Source organism: Phoca vitulina, unplaced genomic scaffold (genome assembly GCF_004348235.1).
Source record: "Phoca vitulina isolate PV1807 unplaced genomic scaffold, GSC_HSeal_1.0 scaffold35, whole genome shotgun sequence".
NCBI classification, from domain to species: Eukaryota; Metazoa; Chordata; class Mammalia; order Carnivora; family Phocidae; genus Phoca; species Phoca vitulina.
Genome location: NW_022589738.1, coordinates 2995920 through 3023245, shown reverse-complemented (window position 1 = coordinate 3023245; position 27326 = coordinate 2995920). Strand labels below are relative to the sequence as shown.

At 36.3% G+C, this 27326-nt stretch overlaps 2 protein-coding genes across 2 annotated transcripts in view; both read right to left on the bottom strand.

The window, feature by feature from the left end:
* The window catches only part of IL1RAPL1 (interleukin 1 receptor accessory protein like 1), a 1353569-nt gene that overhangs the window by 666376 nt on the left and 659867 nt on the right, over positions 1 to 27326 (bottom strand). The window lies entirely within an intron of this gene.
* On the bottom strand, positions 4944 to 9329 carry LOC116646045 (protein FAM50A-like). The gene has a single exon (XM_032426510.1). It carries the CDS (start codon positions 6378 to 6380, stop codon positions 5364 to 5366), a length of 1017 nt encoding a protein of 338 aa, XP_032282401.1. The 5' UTR covers positions 6381 to 9329; the 3' UTR covers positions 4944 to 5363.

Below are 27326 nucleotides of genomic sequence, written 5' to 3'. Positions count from 1 at the left end.
ACTCCTGACACTAGTGTTGACTCTGAAGAAACCACCTTTTAGTGAGGAACGACAGGTCAACAACTATATATATCAAAAAACAGAATGGAGAAATTTCAACAGTAAAGATAGCTGACAAAACACAGAGCAAGAGGTTTGTTTTATCTCAAGCCTGAACTCTTCTACTTTTTTTTTTTTTTACATACATTAATGGAGCAGAAATCTGACTGGGAAGATCAAAAAGAATTTAGAAAGAGATGGAATTTGAATTGTGCCTCAATTTAAAACTTGGTAATTGGGAAGGAAAACTTTCAACTCAATGAGATATCCCCGTTAGGGCAGTAAAGGATAAGGTTCTGAAAGGGTGTAATAGGGTGGGGAGGAGAAGAGTGTAACCTGGTGAAAATAAGATCAGAAAGGTGGGTTTGACAAGACACCATGCCAAGAACCTTGAACTTAATCCACTAGCCCAGTAGTTGACAAATTTTAGTGTGCGTAAAGAATCATGTGCAAGAGTTGTTAAAAGACAGATTGTTTGGCTCCACCAACAGAGTTCCAGATTCAGAAAATGTTGGTTAGGAACTAAGAACTTATATTTCTAGAAGGTTCCCAGGTGATGCTTCTGAGATGAACCACTGCTCTAGTCAATGTAGACAGCAGGAAATATCTGTGAAGGAAGTGGTCTTATCTGATCTACATTTTAGAAGATCTCTCTAGTGGCAATATCAAGGATGGACTGAAAAGACTCAACTAGGAGCAAGGAGACCACTTAGTTCTTAAAATAGTACAGGTGAAGAAAAGAAGTGGGGAATGATATGAAAAAGAAATGTGGGGGAAATTATAGAGTAGAATCAAAAGGATGGGGAGATTAATCAGACAGGAGAGATGAAGAAGAAGTCAAGGATGGCTGCCATTTCAAACCAGGATTCCCAACAGGATTGTGACATCATTAATGGAAATAAGGAGCAGAAACAGGTCTGAGATGGAAGTTGGCAAGTGTGGTTGGGGTACACTTGTTTGTTAGCTTACAAAACTTTTTTTTTTTTTCTTTTATCACAAGTGTTTACAGCAGAATGCTATTGCTTGCATTGTCTAGTCAGTGCAACAAAAGTATGTCTGTGTGTCTTTTCCATACTGTGAGCTCTGTTGTGCATTCAAGTCTCCTAAAGTCAGAGAAACATTAAAAAGAAATGGGAATGAAGCCTGTTGTGTGTTTTAATATGCATTTGCTTTCAAAAGAATAATATCACACATTGTCTATTTGATTAACTTAGTGTAAAAATTAAGGGGAAAATTGCACAAAAGTACACAATTTGTATACTGTTCCTTCAAGTAAATTTCTAAGTGAAAATTTTAAAAAAGGTCAGAGACTTCTTTTTAGTGATGCTAAGTCTAGTTTTATCACCGTAGAAGAGGTCTCAAGAAAATGCATAATAGGCTGTACACATATTAGCTTTACACACAACTGGGTGTTCATCTACATTTATATGTATAATCATGTATCAGTCATGATGGGAATCTACTGACACTGCATTTTGTTCCTGGTACTACAAGCAAGTATCTGTGCACCTCCTTCAGGATCTGTTTCTCATTTTTGTCATGGGTGTAAAAGTAACAGTTCATTTCAATTATGTAGAACTCCCTCATTTATATAGTATTTTCATAAGCACTATCAGACTCCTGCCTTTAAAAAGTGGTAATAAATTCAGAAAACAAATCATGGGGAATACTTTGTATCTTTTCATGTATATTTAAAGAGCCAAGAACAGGTGGAAAAATCAAGTACAGAAGGTTTCCTTGAACCTTAAACTCTACCTTAGAGGCTGTGTTGACAAGCTCAGGCATTTTTTAATCATGGTAAGGAGAAATCTATATTTATTTTTATTTATTTTATTTTATTTTGTTTTATTATTTTGTTAGTCACCATACAGTACATCACTAGTTTTTGATGTAGTGTTCCATGATTCATGATAGAAGCTTAAGACAGTGCTCCGTGCAATACGTGCCCTCCTTAATACCCATCACAGGGCTAACCCATATCCCCACCCCCCTCCCCTCTAAAACCCTCAGTTTGTTTCTCGGAGTCCACAGTCTCTCATGGTTCATCTCCCCCTCCGATTTCCCCCTCTTCATTTTTCCCTTCCTTCTCCTAATGTCCTCCATGCTATTCCTTATGTTCCACAAATAAGTGAAACCATGTGATAATTGACTTTCTCTGCTTGACTTAGTTCACTTAGCATAATCCCCTCCAGTCCCATCCATGTTGATGCAAAAGTTGGGTATTCATCCTTTCTGATGGCTGAGTAATATTCCATTGTATATATGGACCACATTTTCTTTATCCATTCATCTCTTGAAGGGCATCTTGGCTCTTTCCACAGTTTGGCTATTGTGGACATTGCTGCTATGAACATGGGGGTGCATGTGGCCCTTCTTTTCACTACATCTGTGTCTTTGGGGTAAATACCCAGTAGTGCAATTGCTGGGTCACAGGGTAGCTCTATTTTTAATTTTTTGAGGAACCTCCACACTGTTTTCCAAAGTGGCTGTACCAACTTGCATTCCTACCAACAGTGTAAGAGGGTTCCCCTTTCTCCACAGTCTCTCCAACATTTGCTGTTTCTTGCCTTGTCAATTTTTGCCATTCTAACTGGTGTATCTAACTGGTATCTCAAAGTGGTTTTGATTTGAATTTCCCTGATGGCTAAAGATGATGAACATTTTCTCATGGGTCTGTTAGCCATTTGTATGTCTTCTTTGGAGAAGTATCTGTTGATGTCTTCTGCCCATTTTTTGACTTGATTATTTGTTTTTAGGGTGTTGAGTTTGAGAAGTTCTTTATAGATCTTGGAAATCAGCGCTTTGTCTGTAGTGTCATTTGCAAATATCTTCTCCCATTCTGTGGGTTGTCTCTTTGTTTTGTTGACTGTTTCCTTTGCTGTGCAGAAGCTTTTTATCTTGATGAAGTCCCAAAAGTTCATTTTTGCTTTTGTTTCACTAGCCTTTGGAGATGTATCTTGAAAGAAGTTGCTGTGGCTGATGTCGAAGAGGTTACTGCCTATGTTCTCCTCTAGGATTTTGATGGATTCCCGTCTCACATTGAGGTCCTTCATCCATTTTGAGTTTATCTTTGCATATTGTGTTAGAGAATGGTCGAGTTTCATTCTTCTGCATGTGGCTGTCCAATTTTCCCAGCACCATTTATTGAGGAGACTGTCTTTTTTCCATTGCATATTTTTTCCTGCTTTGTCGAAGATTATTTGACCATAGAGTTGAGGGTCCATATCTGGGCTCTCTATTCTGTTCCAAGTGGGATTTATCCCTGGGATACAAGAGTGGTTCAATATTCGCAAATCAATCAATGTGATAGGACACATTAATAAGAGGAGGGAGAAGAACCATATGGTCCTCTCAATTGATGCAGAAAAAGCATTTGACAAAATACAGCATCCTTCCCTGATTAAAACTCTTCAGAGTATAGGGATAGAGGGAACATTCCTCAAGTTCATATAATCCATCTATGAAAAACCCACAGTGACTATCATCCTCAATGGGGAAAAGATGAGAGTGTTTCCCTTAAGATCAGGAACATGACAAGGATGCCCACTCTCGCCACTATTGTTCAACACAGTACTAGAAGTCCTAGCAACAGCAGTCAGACAACAAAAAGAAATGAAAGGTGTTCAAATTGGCAAAGAAGAAGTCAAACTCTCTCTCTTCGCAGACGACATGCTACTTTATATGGAAAACCCAAAAGACTCCACCTCCAAATTACTAGAACTCATATAGCAATTCAGTAATGTGGCAGGATACAAAATCAATGCATAGAAATCAGTTGCTTTCTTATATACTAACAATGTAACTGTAGAAAGAGAAATTAGAAATCTATGTTTAGACAGTAGAAATTGCATTGATTCAGACTTTGTTGTTTCTGTTTTTGTTTTCCCCTGCCTTTAAGAGGGAATAGCCTCTGAGTGTGAATATTTTGTATGCACTTTTTGAGGGCTGATAAATTTGAGAGGATGCACTTACATGAAAAGCTGGACTGGACAGTTGTTAATGTGAACATCTACTAAATCCAAAGCAAATTTAAGTTGCTGCAATGTTACTTAGCAATTAAAAGATTCTCAAGTGCTGGTTTGAGATTATCTTCATAGCCTGCTTATTAATACGGATTAAACGAAAAGCCAGAGGAATCTTCTGGCCTAGCAGTTGCTGCCTCATGAAAACAATTTGTTGTAGTTAAGCTGTTCTTATTTACATACAAGTTCAAATTCTCAGAAAGTGGCAATTTGCTTCTTATATGGCTAACTAGTAAATACCTTTAAAGAGGAACATAACTTCTCATGGTTCATCCAGCTCAATATCCTTTCTTTGGGTATTGTACCAAAAAGCCATAGCTAGGTTCCTTTGTATGCCCCTTTGTATACCGCTCAAAGTAGCTCAAAGGTATAGAACCTTTATAGCCTTGGTAGTCATGCCATGCCTCTTTCCTTTAATATGTTTCAAACAGAAAATATTTGCATTTGTGGGGGGAAGGAATGATTTTACACTATTTAGTCTGAGTGACCTCTGCAGGGAGGCATTCACTGATTCATTATTTCAACTAAAATGTACAGGGTACCCTAGGCACTGCTAGGGATAGGGTAAAGCATCTGATAATCTTACCACATATCACATTAAGCAGGGTTCCCTTCTGTTCTAAACTTACAGCTTATGTTGTTTCCAGTGTATTGTTATGGGCAAGATGGGACATTGGTCTCAAACCTTACTTTACTTTATTTTTCAATCTGGTATTCATGAATATTTCGAAGCTTATAAAGGCAGTGTTGTAGGTTCCTTTTAGTGATCATTCATTAAGATGGTTTCTTTAATATTTCTTTCTTTCTTTTTTTTTTTTTACTGTATGATTTCATTTATGTGAAACATCCAGAATAGGCAAATCCATACAGACAGAAAGTAGGGGGGTACCAGGGGCTGGAGGAGACACTGCTAATGGGCACGGGGTCTCCTTGTGGGGCAACAGAAACGTTCTGGAAGTAGACAGACATGATGGTTGTACAACACTGTAATGTACTAAATACCCCTGAGCTGTACACTTTCAAATGATCAAAATGGTGAATTTTATCTCAATTAAAAAAATGTTTAAAACAAAGCACAATACAGGTGCTCCCACTCTGATGTGTGCATTTATTTATCATAAAAGAAAAAAGTGGTAAGTGACACCACCAGCGGTAGGGGGTGGCCAGCCCCCTCCTCCCTCATCCCTGTCAAGTCGGAGCTGAGGGAAGTGGGGACAGGGCGGGGGGGTGGTTGCGGCGCCTGGAGTCCTGGAGACCCCGGGAGGGGGCAGAGGACAGAGGGAGCCGGAGGAGCCTCCACGTTCACCGGATCGTGTACTTGTCCCACTTCTTCTCAGGGTCATAGGGCTCCCAGCAACTGGCGGGAAAGATGTGCTTGTTCTCATACCAGCCCCGCAGCACCACCTTGCCTGCATGGGACTCATCCCTCTCCACAGTGGCATCACTGAGCAGCCGCACATCATCGCGAACGTTAAAATTGAAGAGCGGCCCACTCTTCCCTCGTGCCTTGGTGACAATGAAGTCATAGAAGCTGTGGTGGTGGGGAGTGATTAAGTCCTCCTTGATGTACATAAGCTGCTCCACCCCCGCCAACCTGAGCTCGCTGAAGTCTTTGCGCAGGATCTCCAGCACCTTCTGCAGGAACTGCTGCATCGTGTTGCCCTTTTTCATCTTGACTGTCTGCCGGTGCCCAGAGCCATCCCAGTAACTGAAGGTGATTTCGATCTCCTCACTCTTGATCTTCTCCTGCTTGGCTTCCCACTCCTGCCGCAGCTCTTCCCGGAGCCGGTTCTCCTCTTCCTCACGGTCCCGGTCAGGCAGGAAGCTGGTGTCCACATTGGGGTTCTTCCCCAATTTCCTTTTCTTTGTGGTGACCTCTTCCCTCTCCAGCTCCTCCTCATATACAGCCGCATCCTCCTCCTCATCCCCTGCCTCCTCCTCTTCCTCCAGGGTGAAGGACAGGCTGGAGATCTTCCGCTTGGCCTCCTTCTTGCGCTCCTTCTCTCGTAGCTTCTCCAGCTTCAGCTGCAGCTCCTTCGACTGCTCTTTCTTGGCCAACTGCTTCTCCCTCTCCTTCACCAGTGCCTCCTGCTTGGCCTTCATATCATTCAGGGTCACAAGACCGACGGTGCTGGACTTGAGCTCTGCCTCCACGGCGTCATAGTGTGCCGAGAACTTCTTGTCAATGTTAGACTTCATGATGTTCTCCTCCACGATCCGCTGCTTCATCTGCTCCATCTGCTCGCGTTGCTTCTCCCTCTTCTTCATCAGGTGCATGGCATGGCCCGCTTCGCTCGCGGTGCCCTTGTACTGAGCCATGGCGGCGGCGACGGTGACGGCGACAGCAGTGGCCTAATATTTCTTTTTTTTATTGTTCTCTAGTATTCAAAGTTAAGCTCTTGTCTTTGCATTTGACAGTAAGGGCCACACTGGCTTATACAGAGACCCACCTGGGTACCATGAAATTATGAGAAATAAATATGAACTGTGAAATGTATAAAGCCTGCGCATTCTCTTTCTTTATTTCCATTAATGTGCCATGAAATAGTCAATCACATATTCTTTTATTCTGTAAATTGGAAAATACTGAATAATTCAATAACTTTGAAATTTCAGAACTTCATTCAATGGAGTAGCTATAGTCCCTGATCTCTATTTTAATATGCTGCCAGTTATTGCAAGTCATAACAGCACAATACAGGGCCAAGATGAATATCACTCACTCAGTTGTTTCCTTGAATGGCTTCAGGGTATGAAGTAAACTATACTACATCACTGTCCTCATAATGAGATCGTTCTGCTGGATAAACAAGCTCCCCGCAGGCCCTACCTGCTGATAGGACCCACTGAACCAAATATTTAACACTTCAGAGAGGCTCCTCCTTGCCATTCTTCAATATTGCATGCATCACTTTCAAGAGAAAATTTGATGCAAAGAAGTAGAAAATTAAGCTACTGACTCCTGGGTTCATTGCTACAACCCAGCTTAGGAAGAAAGTCTCAACTCAATCTGTGGGTCTGATGAGATAACAGAAGTTTGAAAGTTCCAAAAAAGATTGTGGAAATCTAAATTCTTGTTCTATCTGACCAATTTACACATGGAATTTGGTGAAACCACTCCACCCATGGAAACCATTGAAACAAAGCATGGAGTTAATCAAGTGCTTATTCATTTGCCTGAAATATTCATTGAAGAAATTGACTCATGCAGAAAATAGATCCTTCTTTCTACCATTGTTTAAAAGATGACACCATTGTTGTAAAAGCACTTCTTCCACCAGTAGAATGAGGTCTCTTGTAGGAAGAAAACAACACAGCTCAGAAATAGTACTTTGATAGTTTTCATGTGTGAGGATGTTAGAACACCAAGTTTGGTTGAGTTGTACGTATGTATGATTTTTGTGTGTGTGTATATTTGTGGGTGCTGGTTTTGCCCCTATGTTCACTGTCATAATGTTAACAAACTTATGGTCTCATAGTTTTCTTTCATAAACTTCCCAAGAGAATGGTGTCAAAAGCAAGCTCTTTATCGTCACTAGTTCATGTATATTACTCTCATAATGGAACTATAATACTGTAAGTGCTGTCAGACAATCATGAACAGAGTACTATGATAGTGTTAATTCTTCCTAGGGTAGTCAAAAAAAAAGGACTTTGTGGGGGCATGCAAGAGATGGGGCTTTGAAATTAATTATGAATTCAGTGACGACAATTCTAAGATGTGAGAAAAGGCAAGCTAACAGTGTAAGTAGTGAAATGATGAGGTATATTTAGGTAAGAAGTTTGGTTTAGATAAAACATAGAGTTTGTAGTCCCAGTGATGGGACTGAGAGGCAGTGATGGAGGAAGTGCTTGGTGAGAGAAGGCCGTTTGTTTATTTATGTGCCCTCATGCACAGACCAGAATGACTGATTGATGCAAAGATGGCCCCTGACCCAAGGGCAGACAATTCCTAGGCAGGCAAATAACCCATGCCTTGGTTTCATGAGAAAGATGAGTTGGCCTAATCAGAACCATCCTCTCTAAGCAGAAACAGGAGACTTTAGGTAGATTTAGGCCAGAGAAGCTGTAATCAACATGTGAAATCCAAAGTTATAATGGAAAAGCTATTATGAATAATTAGAGAAAGCTAGTCCAAGAGAGTTAAAAGTGGAGACAATGCACGAAGACAAGCTTAGAAAAAGCAGAGACCAAGAGACCCATTAAGACCCCAAAACCAGAGAAAGTCCCTAGAACTTAATTTGTGACTTCTTATTAGTTCTGAACCTAAATCCCATGCATCTTTTAACAGAACACTTTTTTTTGTGTGTGTTTAAGGTATAATAACAAAACACTTTTTAAAGTAATATGAATGGGTTCTGAACTTTGCACCTAAAAATGTCTCATTGAATATTTTCATATCAGGATTGTACCATAAGACATACGATGTCATTTTATGCATTATCCATTAATATTACATGGTATAAATTATTCTTTAAGTACAATTTATAAAGGCTATTGTTAGTGGCGGCAAATATATTCACACTACGAATGCATAATATTATTAGATATTTAATTTGTTTTAACTTTCATTTTAATATACAGTACCATGATCTATGTCATCTTATATGCATTTTCTTTGAATTTCTGATTTTGCTTTGAGCTTGAATATCTAAAGGAGGATTACTGGGGTCAAAGGGTATCATATGTTTTGCCAAATTGTTTCCATACAGTTTAAGCCAATTTATATTCCTCTATGCAGTGTATGAAAGCATCCAGCTCATACTATCTAGCTATATGAACTGTATTTCTATACCACTACATTCTCCATTCAGGGCCCAGTCTACTCCTTCCATACCTGCTTATAAATCCACAGTGGTGGACCTGATGAGATTTTCTCCAGTGTAAGTGTTTTTGGACACTTTTCCTTAAGTTTCCAAGTATACAGTGATGACTCCAGATCTAAATATCCATCTATGCTCCTCTTTGGTGATTTTTAAAACTGTCATCCATTTATTAATCTTTGTATGCCCTAAATGCAGCAAGATTTTATTAGTGGTGGTTGCTAAAGGGAGGAAGGCTTGCTTATTCATGTCCTGTCTTACTGTGTGCCTCATCTCAACCTGTCAGGTCATAACTGGTGATCTCTTCTAATGCAATTAACCTTTATTGTTAATGAAAACATCTTGGATATCTATCATATTTCATTAGCATCCACTGATAAACAATTTTAAATCTATAAGCTTACACATTCATATAAGAATAGAAATACAAAAAAATGATTCCACATTTTCTCTTTCCCTGAGCATTTTTATATAACAGATAAATCTAAAACCTAACCAAAAGTCAAATCTTAAAAAATAAATCAATTCTATTTTAAGAAAGGTGAATTAAAATCAAGTCGTCACCCTGTAACAATAGCAAAGTATCTGTGAATTAATATAATTTAAAGATAGGTCATTATTTTATTTATTTTTAAAGATTTTATTTATTTATTTGAGAGAGAGAACAAGAGAACGTGAGTGGAGAGGGGGAGAGGGAGAAGCAGACTCCTCTCCGAGTGGGGAGCCCAATGTGAGGCTCAATCCCAGGACCCCCAGATCATGACCTGACCTGAAGGCAGACGCTTAACTGAATGAGCCACCCAGGCACCCCTAAAGATAGGTTTTTATTTTATTTTATTTTTTTAATTTAAATTTAAATTAACCAATGTATAGTACATCATTAGTTTTTGGTATAAAGTTCAATGATTCATTAGTTGCGAATAAATTGTGAAACCCATATATACTTGCAAATGTTAAATACATCACTTATTATTCTGAATTTCACCACAGAAAAATCTGTCTATATATATATATACATATATATATATATACACACACATATGATATATATCATACATATATATATCATCTACATCTATCTATGTAAGATATATATGAGGGGGGAGAGAGAAAGCGAGCAAACTCACACACTATTCCATATCGAAATCAATGGCTTTACTTAAACAATTAACACTGAGAATAGAATCATGTGCCAAAACCATGCTGAATGCATTTGCTATGAAGTTTCCTCCTCATGGCTTCTAGCCTTAGATCAGCCAAACATGCACAGTAAAAAAAAAAAAAAAAAAAAAAGGCAAATAAGTAAATCCATGCATTATCTTTCTCTCAACTTCCAGTCCCTAAGGTTGAAATCTGCTTTGTGCCAAGTTTAGCAGTGGCATTCCTACTTTTTTCCTTAGAATTAACTTGAGAACTTTCACACTCCATCTACTTCTGTTCCTTTCTTATTGAGGGCAACTCAGAAAGACAGAATGAGAGGGACCTGTTTTGTGCACCAGGGATTTGAGTTCATGGTATACTCAAACAGGCTCTGGTTTGTTCTGAAAGGAAGGGAGCAGTAATTCCCCAGTGACCTGAGGGTTCTACTCTCAGCTCCCTGTGCCTCTGCACAGCTGTTCCGATGAGGGACACGCAGTGCACAGACACGAGTATTAAGTTCACTGAGTTTGGGATCAGTGGGTCCAAATGAGGCCATTCTGAGTGTACCATAAACAAGGATTGCAAGTCCTTGGCTCCCTCATGAGAAGTTCACTACTTCAGAACTTCAAAACTGTTTCAGTAATTCATGTCCACTAATGGTCTCTAATTAAGGCACAACCTTTTAAATAAACTGACAATTAGTTATATGAAGCATAAAGAAGAAGATAATTCCTTAATGGGCTGTTCTGTCCTTAAGACATTAGACGTTCTCTTAAGTACAGTCACATATATTGTTTATATTTATTTCACATTTACTGGAACATATATTCTATTGCAATTTTGAGTAGAATGTCTTATTAAACTATATTTTATTTTTAAAGATTTTATTTATTTATTTGACAGACAGAGAGAGAGCAGGAACACAAGCAGGGGGAGTTGGGAGAGGGAGAAGCAGGCTTCCCACTGAGCAGGGAGCCCGATGCGGGGCTGGACCCCAGGACCCTGAGACCATGACCTGAGCCAAAGGCAGACGCTTAACGACTGAGCCACCCAGGCGCCCCTATTAAACTATATTTTAAAAAAGCAAAAGAAATGGGGATAAAAGGTATTTTTAAAGAAAACTACTAGGAACAATATCAGTTTGACCTCCATGAAAACTTGCTATACATTCTCCAAAAAAGATAAAACATGCACATTCAAAACTTGGGTCTGGGGGCGCCTGGGTGGCTCAGTCGATTAAGCATCTGCCTTCGGCTCAGGTCATGATCCTGGGGTCCTGGGATCAAGCCCTGAGTCAGGCCCCACTCAGTGGGAAGCCTGCTTGGCCCTCTCCCTCTCCCTTTGCTCCGCCCCCAGCTCATGCTCTCTCTCTCAAATAAATAAATGAATAAATAAACTTAAAAAAAAACTTGGTTCTGCAACAGATTCTCTTTGTGTATATAATGAATGCATTAAAATCCCTACTATATTTGCCTGGATATTCAAACTGATTAGAATGTACATCTAAATTATTTTCTCTGATACAATCATAATTGTATACTCTGTGCCTCTTTTATGTGGTGGAAAGCCCTTAATACAGTTGTATTCTTCCTCCAATGTTCTACTTTGCTAGTTGACCATTATAAAATGTAAAAGAACAATTGCTAAGTAATAGATATTAAAAATATCAACAACCCCAAATATATACAACACATTGGGGTTAATCCAGCCAACTAAGAGTGACTGATTTTAAGGGAAGATACTCTTTGCATATCTAGCACTAATGGATAAATCATATTTCAAAAAAATACTGTATTGTAGCTCATTTCCAACTGAAGAGCTCTGATTTATAGACACATGTTAATTCATGGTTATTTAAACTTCTATGAAAAATTGAAAACTATGCAGCTTAGACTTCATTAAATACATGGTAAACAATAGGAAGGGACAGTTTGACAATAGAGAAAAATCAATGAAACCAAAAGCTAGTTCTTAGAAAAGATCAATAAAATTGATAAAGCTCTAGCAAAGCTAATCAAGAAACAGAGTTTGATAAAAATTGCTGTGTAAAGAGGGCACGTATTGAATGGAGCACTGGGTGTTATATGCAAACAATGAATCATGGAACACTACATCAAAAACTAATGATGTAATGTATGGTGATTAACATAATAAAATAAAATTTAAAAAAAATTGCTGTGTAATAATTATCTAGACTGGTTTGTATTTTATAAACAAGTACATGTAGAGTAATTGAGAAGCTAGTTTCTGAGAACAGAATACATTTTTTCACTGCTGAGATCAATGTTCTACTATATAAATCATTTATATTTAAAAATTATATATTTATATAAATAAATATAGTATAGTATATATTCACACTCTTTTTTAGAGGTCTATTACAAAGTATCTACTAGAGCCAGAACAAAACAAGACACCCAAGTCTTTCCTTGTCTCTTGGGCCCTTCCACATCTGAGAATGTTCATTTAGAGATGGAATTGTAACCAATTTTAGTTTGCAACCCCAGATGGCTTTAGAACTCATAAAAGAATAGCTTCATCAAACTTCTCGCAGCGCTGCACTACTGAAAAGGTCCATTAGTTTACAAAATTTCAGGTGCACAGAGTTACTAATGTACATATTGTACAGACTGTGAAGAGAAAAGGCCACTCTCCTCCAAGAGGTTCTTAAAAGAAGGAAATTCTGATTTCTACTTCCATTAAAATCACAGTAAGCTTAGGGGGAAAAAACATGCTTTTGAGTATAGTACATTTTGGGGCCAATCTGTGTTGAGAATGTCAACACAAAATAGCGTAATACACTATAAACACAAAAACACCATGAGCAAAGGATAAAAAGGAAATTTTAACATTTTCATAAAAGTGTATAAAGAAAGAGAACAAATGAGTAAATGTGTGCCTAAAATAAACTTAGCCCATATGTAATTAATTGCTTTAAAAGATTTTAGAAACCCTGAACAGCGTATTTTCCTACTCCTCCCCAATTGGGAGGTTAGAATATATCAGAACAGTTTTAATTTGGAGATCTGTAACTATTTAAAAAACCCCAGCACATTATCTGTTTTAGCTCGCTCTATGAGAGGGTGAGGGGATAACGAAGAAGATTATAAACAAAAAGGAATTTATATTGGTGAAGCCAATTCTAGAGTAATTTTAATAGAGACGAAGTACTTACTCCCTGGACTATCTCTCACTCCCTCCTCCTTAGTGGTTTTTCTACCCCTAGCCTAATAGTGATGGCTGGATGTGATAAGGAGACTTAATGTCTTCTTACTTCAGGTGAAACTACAAACTTGACTTATCTCTATAACATAAGCCTATGATTTGACTAGGGATTATTTTATTTCAATTCTGTACTTTGCACATCATGCCTGGATATGCTGAAGGACGGTCAGAGTCAAAGCAGCAAGTATTTTCAGAATAATCAACTTTTGTGATCTGGATTCTTTATCACGATGAGAGAATATCCTCACTATCCTCACTGAGAATTTTTTTTTCCCAAGTTTTTATTTAAATTCCAGTTAGTTAACACATAGGGCACTATTAACTAAGAATTATGTCAAAGACAACTGAGACACAAACACTTCTGCTTCAATCTCTTAATAGTAACTGAGTATTGACTAGTTTGCCCCTGCCGCTTTCCCAGTTTATGTTCACTAAAATTATTTTATTTGGAGGAACATAATAAAACTAATAGAATTAGTAACAAAAGTGTAATATTCAATCCTTCCTTTCTTATTTACTTCCTTCCACATGTAGAAAGAAAAAAAATATAATTTCTACCCTCAAAGAGCTCACTCTTCAATGGGAGGGACAAACACATAACCAGATAACTGTAATACACTATGATTTGTTACCACTGGTAATTAGATATAAACAGAATATTTGGGGGCCACTGACAACAGGGGAAGGGTCAATGATCTCTAATTTACCATATGTTCCTGAACATCTGGTAGAGAAAATAAGATCTCTAAATAAATGCTAAATTGCTCATCATCAAAGGATTATACTCAGAACCATTCAATCTTTTGGTAACTGGCATTTGATTTCATTTTCAAATAAGACTTAGACTTTATGTGGTTTAGTTATTCTGAGAAAAAAGTTAATCTGGGTTATATTTCTGACTGCTCTAACTATTGAACCTGTTGGATACTGCATTGAACAGATTTTGAAACAGTTACTATATTAAATATTTAATTAAAATGTTAATGAAGAGAGAAGAAACATGGGTTTTCCAAAACTCATGCAGATGGGAAAAAGTGCCACCTCTAATAATCAATAAGGAAGTTAGAAACCATGATGTTGATGATGATGGTGATTTTGCCTTTTAGTAACTGAAAACAGAACGACACTCCATGCAAAAGAGATTGTGGTGAAAATGGCACAATTTTACACTGAGGAGGTAATTACCTACTTATTTATATCATAAAACAAATACATGTTTTCACTCAACAAATATTTAATGAATTCCATTAGAATAACAATAATGGTAACTACTATATTGAAAACCTGTACTGTGCCATACACTATTTGAATAACTGTATATGAATAATCTCATTTATTTCTTTAAAAATCCTCTATGTTAGGTCACATTATTATGCTCATCCTACATTTGTACCCAAGGATAGATGTTAATGCATATCAGAGGCAGGGCACAAACTCAGACAGTCTGAATGACTATAATTCAATGTGCCAGGCAATATGTTTAGAATATAAGATATACGGTGGTAAATAAAGCAGACATGGTAGTGACCTTCATGTAGTTATATCTAGCTGTGGAGAGAGAGATTTATCAAAGTAAACCAACAAACGCATATTTAATAATATTATATATTGAAAAAAGGGCACCAATGAAAGGAACAGTACTATGCGAAGTAAGAATAGCTAATTTAAATTCGGGAGTTGGGGAAGGTCTCTCTAAAAATGGAAAATTAAAACTGACTACTAAAGGGTAAGAAGTCAGACATGGACAGTGCAGAAACAAGAGCCTTCCAAACAGATGAAACAGTATGTATAAGAAGTTTTGCTTGCTCTGCAGGTCTGGGAGTTACAGAGTCATAGTTAGAGAGGTGGGGGAATATGTAGATTATATGAAGAAATGTGGATTTTGGGGGTTCCTGGGTGGCTCAGTCAGTTAAGTGTCTGCCTTTGGCTCAGGTCACGATCCCAGGGTCCTGGGATCAAGCCCCGTGTCAGGCTCCTTGCTCAGCAGGGAGCCTGCTTCTCCCTCTCCCTCTGACTGCCGTTCCCCCTGCTTGTGCTCTCTCTATGTCAAATAAATAAACAAAATCTTAAAAAAAAGAAATGTGGGTTTTATTCTTAGTGCAATGGAAGTCACTGCAATGAGGTAAAAGAGACAAAACTTAATGGTAGATTAGAAGAGCAAGAACCAGGCATATGGAAGAGGAAGTTGCAAGCCAGGCTTTTGAATTGCACAGTGGGGTGGGTGGATAATGGTACCACTTACTGAATTGAGCCAGTCCGAAGGAAGAACATGTTTACAAGGAAGATTACGAATTTAGCTTAGGACATGAAATTGGTTGCAATTCTTCCAGAATGTTAGAAAAAAGGCATTTGTAAAGAGGCTATAGGGTTATCTTCTGGCCTACAATTTAGCCTCAATAAATAATTCAAACACTAAAGATGCTATCTGTCCACAGATGATTGTAGTTAAGAAGTCAAAGCAATTTGAAAGGCAACAATGGGGAATCATGAAGGGACATGCATTTACAGCTATTAAAACCATACTTAGGAAGGTCCTTTTCAAGTTGGAAAAAAAGTTTACAGCACTTTAGTGAAATAAAGATTTATTTATTTATTATAATATACATTTATGTATTATGTATTTAAAATGTATACACTTTTATTCCAACTATAAAAATCAACTATATCCATGGAGTAAGAATAGTTATAATACCACACATACATATATACATACAGGCATACATACATACATACATATAAACTAGGATGCTATGATATTATGGGTGATATTTTTCCTTTGTTAAAATTTTTAGTCCTGTGACTGTTTTTATGTATGTGTACATGTGCATGCATGCACATGCGCGAACACACACATCTTGCAGGGCATTCACTTTTGGGTGAGCACTATCCATTTAAGTACACTTTTTTGTTTTTATTCCAGGCTATAATTTTCCAGTGGCATTCTTAAGTCAAATGGTAATTGTACTTTCAACCTACAGACAGACTGAAAAATCAAGGAGTCTCAATTCTTAATTTAATGTTTATGTCTTGGCATGCAACAGAAGGATGAAGGATTAAACACCGCACAACTGGAATGGAAACCTTGTCACCCTCCCACTCAGTTTTCTTACTCCCACTCTGGTAAATTAGGTCAGGATGCTGGGCCCTTACCCATGCCACTACAACAGTCTGCCCAATTAGAGTTTCATCCTCAGCTCTTGAAACTGTATGTCCATTTTAACCCCCTGTTCTTCATTTCTCTCTTTCCTCTACCATATTGTAAAATAAATTACCTGAGAATTTAAATTCCAATTAGAATGAATTGGGACAAAGAAATGGGAAATATGAAGTTGTTGTAATAATTACAAATGCCCACCAAAGTAATAGCCTCTGTGTCTCAAGAGTTATGTCATATGGAACTATTCATGAAAAGGACAGATGACAAACTCTCATGGTTAGAAGATTACAGCTATGGTTCCCAGACTTTTGGAGTTCCAATAGTCATAATATTAAAAACTAAATAATGGAAAGGTAGGCCAACTTAAGCTTGGCACCTTTACATGGCCTTCTGTTTTTAAACAAAACAAAATAAAGCAGCAATACAACCTCTACCTACTGTCCTTCTCAAACAAATAGCATGTTAACAGCAAAAGTCAATGTAAAACAATATCAGAATAAAACCACAGGCCCTTACATTTAGCTTTATGTTAAAAAATCACTATTACCCTTCTTCGCCTTATAGTCCCAAAAAACAGTTAAAAAAAAAAAAACACAACTCTGTCAAGAGCCAGTAGCAGTCAGAAAGCTGCAGAATATTTGAGAACCAATCCATGGATTTCAATAGGAGTTCTTTTGTCCCCAGTGATAATAAGAACCTCATCAACTTAGATTTCTTGGGTGTTTACCATATGGAAGACACAGTTCAAATAATTTACATTCAATTAATCATCAAAACAATCATTGAAATGGAAAGGTAATTTTATACTCTCCATTTTGCAGATGAAGAAACTGGAGTTTCAAGGGTCACAGTGCAAGAAAGCAGAGTACCAAGATATAAACTGAAATCTATCTATCTGACTCAGAAATGCATACTCTTAACTCCCAATCTGTGACTACTTTTTTATTTTTAATGTATATATAACTCCTGGGGAAAACAGATGATTATATAAGATCCACTTTTCCCATCATTTATTTCATTTTTTGTATAATGCGAATAATGATAATATCTTATTTAATAAGCTTAACATCTCTGTTTTTGTTTCCTATTGTCTGTGTTGTTGTTTTCATGGATCAAGTAAAAAAAAAATTCTCCAAATAGAATATCCCAAAATTAGCATGGCAAAAGTTAATTTTTTAAAAAAACTTCTTGGCAATATGGTTGCATTCAATTTTGATTACAGCTTACTCAAAAACATGCATTTCACCTCTGCACCTGCTTTTTTTTTTTCCACCTCTGCACTTGTTAATCAATATTTTACTGGCCCTCTTTATTAGAATTCCTCTAATGGAAAATAAAACATGCAAAATGATCTATGATACCATGTCTAGGTCATGTTTCATAAGAAGCTATAACCTCAATTCACTATTTATTTCCCACAGTAATACAGGCAACCTTAAGCATTTGACTATATTTTGACATAGATCATACAAGAATTTCCAGTAATAATATAATTTTGCAATTGATTTCCTAATTATGAGTTTATCTGGCATCAATTACATCTAAAATCATGATTAATCTTATATTATGCCTTTTTAAAGATTTCTGAAATATGGATTTCTTCGAGCTAAAGGGAATAGCACTTGAAACTTCAAACTCTTTCTGTTAATATCTGTGCCAATATGAATATATACTAAATACTTAAATGTAGATTTTACACCTAAGTTATAAAGAACAATAGCTTAAAGAAACACATTTATTTTATAGCGTGTCAATATTTTAATATTTTTCTGCCCTAAATTTGATTATGAAATGAGAATATGGAAAATCTTAACACATACTTTTTATTCAAAAGAATCTATTTTCACTCAAAATTAAAATTTACTGATTCCTGTGTATAGAAACAGTTTTTAAAAATGAGCTCCCAAAGTGTGGTACATTTTGAAAAATGAAACTTCAAACAGAATTCACTATTGTAAGGTGGATTCGAGCTGAATTTTTTGTTAGAAATAGAAAAGGCTTACACCATAAACCCCTTGAAGAGCTGCCAAATTAGGGTCATAGAAGTCTGAGCCTAGAGCTGATAGCAAAGGAAATCCAATTTGAGTCCGACAAAGAGAAGTTGAGGTCTGATACGTGTAGATGGTGAGGAGCGGAAAAGCAAATTATTTGGTATTTACCATCAGTATGTTGGCAGTGGTGTCATGACATCAAGTAACTCCTTAGTTTTCATCCCTGCATTTATTAAGTCCCAGAGAAGAACTTAAAAGATAGCATTTGTACCATGACCAGCAGACTTAGTTCAATAAAATTATGTCATTTGCAAATCTGACATCCACTTATACTGTATGTTATAATAGGAAGGAAACCCAAAGGGCACCTCTGGACTTGGGTCCACATATGTTTATTATTTCTTCTTAATATAGCCCACAAGTGCTAATAACTCTCTGTGGGGGAATGTTATTATAATGAGAGCACTTGATTACAAACCGGGCACACAGATTTAGGAACAACTTAATTTCTAACAAGAAATAACTTTGGCTTTGTTATATTTGATGACTTAAGTAAAGCTTATAGTGATGCCTGATTACTAAAAATCAAATACCAGGGGGCTGGTGTGGATCCTGGCCTGAACAATATTGTATAAAATGAATTAAAACATCTCAAGGATATTATTGGGATTTCAAACCAAAGCACCACGGAGGAATATGAAGGTAAAATGATCTTAATTCTTGGGGTAAAGTTTTAACTGTCTTTTCTTTTTGAACTGAAAATCTGTTCAAGCTCTCCTTCTTTACCCAAGAGCATTTATTGTTATTCAGTATCTTTTTAAAAGCACAAATGTGGCACAAAGAAAATTCTTCTTAGGGCAACTGCACGCAGGTTTACAGTCACTTGCTCTAAGTCCTGTGTACTTAGTATTACTAAAAGAGAATTTTTCCCCCTAAATTTGCTCTTCTGGATAAAGCATTATCATTGAAAAGTGATGCACGACACAAGAATGATTCCAAAATTGACCCTCAAATGATCTGGGAAAACCCCCGTTCAAGGACTGAATTTAAATGCTGGGTATAATAAAGGCTTTCACAAGTGCTGTCAAAGGAATTTCTGTTCTATTAAAACAACTGAAGGATACATTGCTTTCTGGAAATATTTCTATCCTTCTCCATCACCATTAAGCATACTGCTCTCAAAATAAATTCCCCCGGGACTAATTTTCCTTAAAAAATTACAGCCAGAGAAGTTATAACAACATGTTATCATAAAATAAACCATGAAGCTCTCTGCAAAGGAATAGTAAGTCAGCATTCTAGCAGTGAAAAGTTGGCAGCAAAAAAACGTATCCCCTGAGGAACTGTGTGAGAAATTTTGATGGGATTAAAACATGCTGCATGACATATGGTATATATTTTTAACACATATAATAGGAGAAATAAATTGGAAGAAGCATCTAAGCATTAATCCCCTAACTCCCACATCTCAAGTCCCATCCGCTAGGGATTTATCTCTTTCAGTTTGTCATGGTAATGTAAGCATGAAAGGATCTTTCCTACCTTCTGGAATTCAACTTTAGAAAGGGAGATAAAATGTCACTATTATTTATCTGCATCGTTTAAGATGCTGTTTTTGTACAGAACAGAGAGATGGAAATAGATAAATGCAGCAACCTCAACATACAGGCTGTTGAGCTAAAATCAGTTTTACTAATATTTCCTATCGGTGCTAATATCTTTCCATGCACTCAAATGATATAGTGCATCAGGGCACACTTTCCCAAAAAAAAAAAAAAAAAAAGATGACTTCGGAATATGTTGGTGCTAACACTATATCTAGATAAACTGCAAAAACTTTTTGAAACATACTCTGCTTGCTCCTCTAAAAGGAGGGAAAATTTAAAAAATAAGTATGTTTTGCTCTGTCTTTTCAAAGTATTTCTGTAAGCAGTTTCGATTTTAATTTGTATGTTGCAAAAATGTTATGCTCTGCCTCTTCTGAATTTATTACTCTCATATTTCATTCTATTAATAACTTATATTAGTGGGAGGAGGTAAGGCAACAGGATGATTCTCCCATATTTATCATTATGAGGACAAAATGCACTATATATAAACCTTTGAACCTCTAAGGTCTCCTCGCTGTAAAATTTAAAAAGTGCCCATCCCATAGAATTATTTTCAGGATTAAATGAATTGAGCCAAGCAAATGCTTAGCATAATATCCAGCAATACCGTAAGTTGCCAATAAGTGTTAACTGTCTTCACCATCATCATATCACCACCACTACCACCATCTATACAAACAAGGTCTTGCAGAACTGAGCTTGATTCAAGAGAAGCTACTCCTGGATAAACGGCCCAGTGTCCAGTATACTGAAATATCTGTGACCAAACTGTATCATGGTGCTACAACGTAGGCATTGACTGCACTATACAGATGGAAAAACTGAGGCTTTAGAACCAAAGGGTTGGGGGTGTTTTAGTGAAATCAATTGAGCAATTGGTGTACCTTCCTCTCTGATGCGGAGTCCTACATGGGAAGCTGTGTCTTGCCTTTTATATTCACTACTAGGCAGCTCAAAATAATATTTAGAAAAGCAACAAAACTATTGTCCCTTTCAGCTAATTTACTTGCATCATTTTGCCCTTGATATAACTGTTATTTACTATTTAATTGTATGCAATTTTACCATAAGCAGCCAGAAACTGTGTGAAAGGGGGAAATAATATATTAAATCATTAGCCAATCAAACAATATATTCTTAAAGGAAGATTATGCTGGCCTGTAAAGTAAAATGTAGGAAGCTTTTAAAGGAGAAGGGCTTAAAAAAACTGAGGGTTCCTGGAGGGGAGGTAGGTGAGGGATGAGCTAAATGGATGATGAGTATTTTTTTTTTTTAAAGATTTTATTTATTTATTTGAGAGAGAGAGAGAATGAGAGACAGAGAGCATGAGAGGGGGGAGAATCAGAGGGAGAAGCAGACTCCCTGCCAAGCAGGGAACCCGATGGGGGACTCGATCCCGGGACTCCAGGATCATGACCTGAGCTGAAGGCAGTCGCTTAACCAACTGAGCCACCCAGGCGCCCTGGATGATGAGTATTATGAAGGACACTCGTGATGACCACTGGGTGTGGTATGTAAGTGATGAATCACTGAACCCTACCCCTGAAGCTAACATTATACTATATGTTAACTAAATGGAATTTAAATAAAACTTGAAACAACACGTGATATGATGAACACTGGCCGTTATACTGAACTAATGAATCAATGAACATTATATCAAAAACCAATGATGTACTATACCTTGGCTAATTGAATTTAAATTTAAAAAAAGGAAAAAACAAACTTGAAACAATAAAAATGAATCCAATAATTTTTTTTTACCTAATGACATAATCTCAGAGAGCATTATGTTCTTGTCTTTAAAAATTTGAGATGCATTTTATGAAATAAGATTAAAGATAAAATGGACTAAGAAATTATAATACTATTATTCTCCATATGAAGATAAAAAAATGAAAGCAGCCAAGTCAGACATAAATCAACAGATACACTTTTATTTTTAAGAACAATTCCCAGTTTCAGGCTTTTTCCTCAGACATGATATTTTAGATTAAAATATCAATTGCATCTTTCGTGGTTTCATAGCAGCATAATCTCTTGACTCCTGTCACCGTTGAGCTGCCAACATCAATTTTATATTTATTTCAAGGTGACTTTGGAATATTTCATCTGTCTTATATATGATTATTCTGCTTCCATTCAAGTGTTTTTGACTTGTTCCCCCATCTCATCATACTAGCAGTCCACTGTATAAATGCACACACCTTGAACCGGAAAATTTCTTTTTTCTATGAATATAATCTTCTAACCCTCCTAGAGTTTTAAAACATTAAATCTTGCTGTCTGTCTCGTGCTTGCTTGCTGTCTCCCTCCCTCCGTCCCTCCCTCTCTCCCTTTTTCTCTCTCTCTCACACACACATACACACACACAAAAGCACACACATGCACAGAATCATTTTTACAGGTATATTCCATTTTGCAATGTGTATAACTGTTTCATACAAGATGTCACTTAGTAGAATATCACATCCATAAATATGTCATAAGCATAAATGGTAGCTTAAAAATATTCAATTGTGAAAGATGGTGGCATTTGTTCTATTTATTTATTTTTTTACTAAGAGAGGACCCCTGTATGTTTTCACAGGATATTTCCTATATCCACTATAAGAAGCTATCCTTTGTGCAGATTCACTTGAATTTTTGGTTCTTTGGTTGCTCAATTTCTTTTCCTACGCTGTCTCTCTGCTCATGGTAAACTCTGCATAAATACTCATGGATTTATTTCCCTATTTCTGCCCTTTTATATCCACCCTAAGCTCAATGATATTTTCCCATTATAGATAAGATTTTTATCAACTTTCCTTTTAAATCATCCACTAAATACACCCAATTGTTTTATAACAAGTAATTCTAAATGTGATTTTCATTGATACTATAGATTCAATAGGGTCTTTGCACCCATATACTTTTCACCTAAATGCTTGCTACTTTTCAGGTCTCCCAAAGCATTTGCACCCCCACCCCAACCCCACCAAATCCACAGCTTCACTTTTTAGTCCCTGATAAAGGTTTTAGTTACCCTCATTTGGATTTTCCCATCATCCCTTTCCTGGTCTCCTGACAGGACCCACCTACAATAATAGATATAAAATGATGGACCCCAAATCTCCAATTTCACGGAACACTTTAATCACTTAACGTCTTAGATTCCAGTACTCTGGAATAGTAGGATCCAGTCAATCCTCTCAGTGCTCTCAGTTACCATGTGTAAAATGGCAGTAATAATGATATCAATTTCATGGGGTTATAGTCCTGATTGAATGAGGAGACTGTGTAAATTGTTTGTATTGGTTCTTCCAATTAATAAGCACTTATGAGCTGCCATTATTATCTTCCTAATAATAATTAACTGGGGATTCCTAACAGTTTCCATAGACCACTTATCTTTCATCATCATGCCCGTACATTCTTTTGCTTTAATCTGTCATTTGACTTTTGTTATCCAAATCTTTATTCAGTATGTTTCTTTTACTAATGTATTACCTTAGACTATTTTTAATCTGCTTGCTTAAATCACTACCTATTTTTAAATACTCAGAATTTTAAAAAAAAATCTCACTACTTTGTTATCTAACATGACTGGTCTTATCATAAGGGCAATATTTTCCTGTTATTCATCTCTTTACACAATTCACAACTTTCTGTATTTTGAAATGAGTTTACACATTTTTATTAACATTAAGTAACTATCCTAGACATGTTAGTTTACTTTCTTGTTGTTTCCCAGAGAGGAAAACTCTCTTGGATGACGGATAATGAAGGACATTTTTCTTTAATTACTTAAATTATCATTTCAGACTAGAAAATATAGTTTATGTTTGGTGACTGCAGTGTATTTTCACATAAAATAAGTATTTACCAAATCAATAAAAAACTGCATGAATCCCAATGTAAGAGTTTACAAAAAGAGGCAGTGAATATAGAGATAATCAATACACCCACTGAAGTAAGTTTCTTCTTAGTAGATGAATCATTTAAAATGTGATTTCTGTTAAAAAAGAAAACCACTGGATTTTCCCACTTGAATCTTAGGATTGAAATAAAAACATAGTCATGTATACAAGGCAAGTCATGAAAATTTCAATATGGTAGTAGATAATTTAAAAATGACATAAGATTATATAACTTGCAATCTTGTTCAAAACTGAATGAAATTACAGAATCTCAAGTGTGGAAATTTATTTAATTTAAAGAAAAAAAAAGAAATGGAGTCATAAATACAGAGAACAAACGGGTGGTTACCAGAGGGGGAGGTGGGTGGGAGGATGGGCGAGATAGGTAAAGGGGATTAAGAGGTATAATCTTCCAGTTATAAAATAAGTAAGTCACCAGAATGAAAAGTACAGCATAAGGAATATAATTAATAATACTGTACTCACTTTCTATGATGATAGATGATGACTACACTTGTAGTGAGCACTGACTAAGGTATAGAAAAGTTGAATCAATATGTTGTATACCTGAAACTAATTTAATATTGTATGTCAAACATCCTTCAATAATAGTATTTCTTAAAAAACTGAAGAACCCGAACAATAAAAAAGAAAAGGAAAGAAAAGAAGGCATGTTTGGCTGAAAAAGAAGACAAACAAGAGCAACAATTTTTTTGGAATTCTGTTTTAATTTCCCTAAATAATAGGTAGGCTTGCCTGCTTATTTATCTATTTACTTACATACTTATTTATTTAACCAGACCTATGAAACTATGATTTCCCATTATGCCCTGGCTGCTGGAAAACTCAGAGAGAATTCTGGTGCTCACCTACAGAAACCATTTTCACATTCTTATACACTATTTTTGCTTCTATCTTTGCTGCATGGCCCTGGTTTTCTGTTTTAGCCACCATTTTGCATACAAGTGGTTTAAAGGAATCCATCCTCAAATAATTCCAGAATCACCAAAGATGGGCATGGCTTGTTCCACTCCTGTCCTCTGTCTGTCATATACTCTAGTGTTTCCTCCCAAGTCACATCACTCTTTGCTGTTCCTTAAACACCAGGCATGCTTTCACCTCAGGCCTTTGCTGCATCCTGCCTGTAATTCTCTCCTCTCCATAGAGCTACAAGGCCGGCCCCTCCACTTCCTTTACTTTTCTCAAAAGTCAACCTATTGGAGGGGTCATCTTTGACATCCTCTAATATAACATAAAATCTCTGTCCATGTAGATATGTGTAGACATGGACATAGATATGTTAGATGTAAAATAAACGTATCTGTCCCATCTCCACATATACACTGCACTCACATCTCCTATACATTATTTTTCTTCATACAATATCACTACCTACTATAAGTTCCACCAGAGTTAAGACTTTCTTTTGTGTTTGTTAGTTTCTTTGCTGTACTCTATTAGCACTGCCTTGAACACAGAAGACACTCATTGAGTATTTGTTGAATGTAAAAATTACTAAGTGGATAAATAAAAGACAAGGAATCTAAACACATGAATTACGTATGTAGATTTATTACTGTAGAAGAAAACAATGTAAATTCAAATATAGCGAATGCCTAGAGCTTTGTCTTTTAAGACACAAATTAACATGAACCTAGTTGCAAAACAGAGGTTATAAAATCCAATTTAATTTTGTCTCCTTCTATTTTAGCTTAATTTAACTTCCTTCCCAATTTTACTTTCCTGAACTTTGAATCATTCCAGAAAGAAATGATCCAAAATAAATGTTTCCTGGTTTAGAATTAGCATGCTTGTTGCAAAAAATAACTCATTTCTCACAAGTGAGGTGGCACTGAGGTGGCTCAAACCAAGCCAAATGCCAGGTAAAATGAAGGGATTCTCATTATAAGCCTTGTTTTGTCTGATGGGGGATTTTGGAGTCCTGTGATTCTGTAATAACATTATCTGTTATAGGAGATTAGGCAAACGAGAGCCAATTAAACCGCTGGACAACAGCCAAAGTACCATTGCCATCACAAATAGTTTACTTGAAAGCATCAAAGGAAGTCCCTGATCTTATCTGAACACCTTTCTTTTTCCTGTGGAAAGCTTATTTTTAATGATACAATGCAGAGAAATAAATCTTAATATTTCAGTTATCATGCAGCAAAAAGAATAAGAGAACAATCCTTAAGGCCCGATGTGATGATTAAATGGCCTCTGGTGTGTTATGTGAGGAGAAATCACTCTCTACTTTGGGTTCCAACTGTTAAAATGGAGTGAGGAGCCTCAAAAGAATAGCTTTATCAGTACTCAGTGAACTGGCCCTCTGAAATCTTATTCATAAGCCATAGTTGAATGGTTTAAAGCTTTAATGCTTTCTTCATTTTTCCAAAAGGTGAGAAGCACTGATCAATGTCCATCCTACTTTCATACAAGTTAACTGACATGGATATCACCAGGATGCACAGCAAATATGTCTCATTATTTAGCTAAACTTTTTGTTATTGCTCCTGTTTCTCAAGCATGGTTTCCTTTGTTGCTCCCTTTAGGCCTTCTTTGTCCTTAAGTGGCATGGTGAATGCAAGTGGCAAGTGTGGTAATGAAGTCTAATGAAAGAGAAAAATGTGATATTCTCATGAATAAGTTATAGGTTGAGGTACACTGAGGAGAAATTTGAATCAGCAGTTCTTATGTACAGCTAGAGTCTACATATCTAAGTTATGTCACTTGTGCAGGATTTTCTAAATTAGTGCATAAAATAATCACTTTAACACCTCAAGGAAAGAGGTATCATATAAAATGATACATAAAATTTCCCATACAACATTTTACACTACCAATTAAAAAAACATTTTGACGTAAATTGGTAATAAATGGGAATTCTTTTATCTTTATTTCTTATGCCTTTCCTTATTTCACTCTTTTGGCATTTGGTACCTCAAGTTATACATAATTTTCAAAAATACTCAGCGTTAATGAGGAAAATTAGGCCATCAGGGCTTTCTAATTATAACAAAAATGTTCTCTCATATTCATGTAAGATTTTGACTTGTTCTCCACTCTTTTCATACTCTGAAACCCATTTCTCACTGTTGTAATCTATAATTGCCATAGGAAATACATGTTTTGATCTTCATTGTTCTGAATACAGAATGTGAATCTGATTCATATATCACTTAATAATTGGAAAATGGTTAAATAACTGAGATGCTGATGTAAAAAAAATTTAAAAGGTAACACAGAGTGCTGTCAGTGTTAATGGGATGTAAACGAGATACTGTAATGGATTACTGCATTTCTGGGTCACAAAATCCTCTCCATAATCATTTAGGAATATTAATCAGGCGAAAACTATCAAATGATCTCAGTTTAATGTCAAAATAGCTGTGAAAATTCTTCTTCCTCCCATATTGTGTT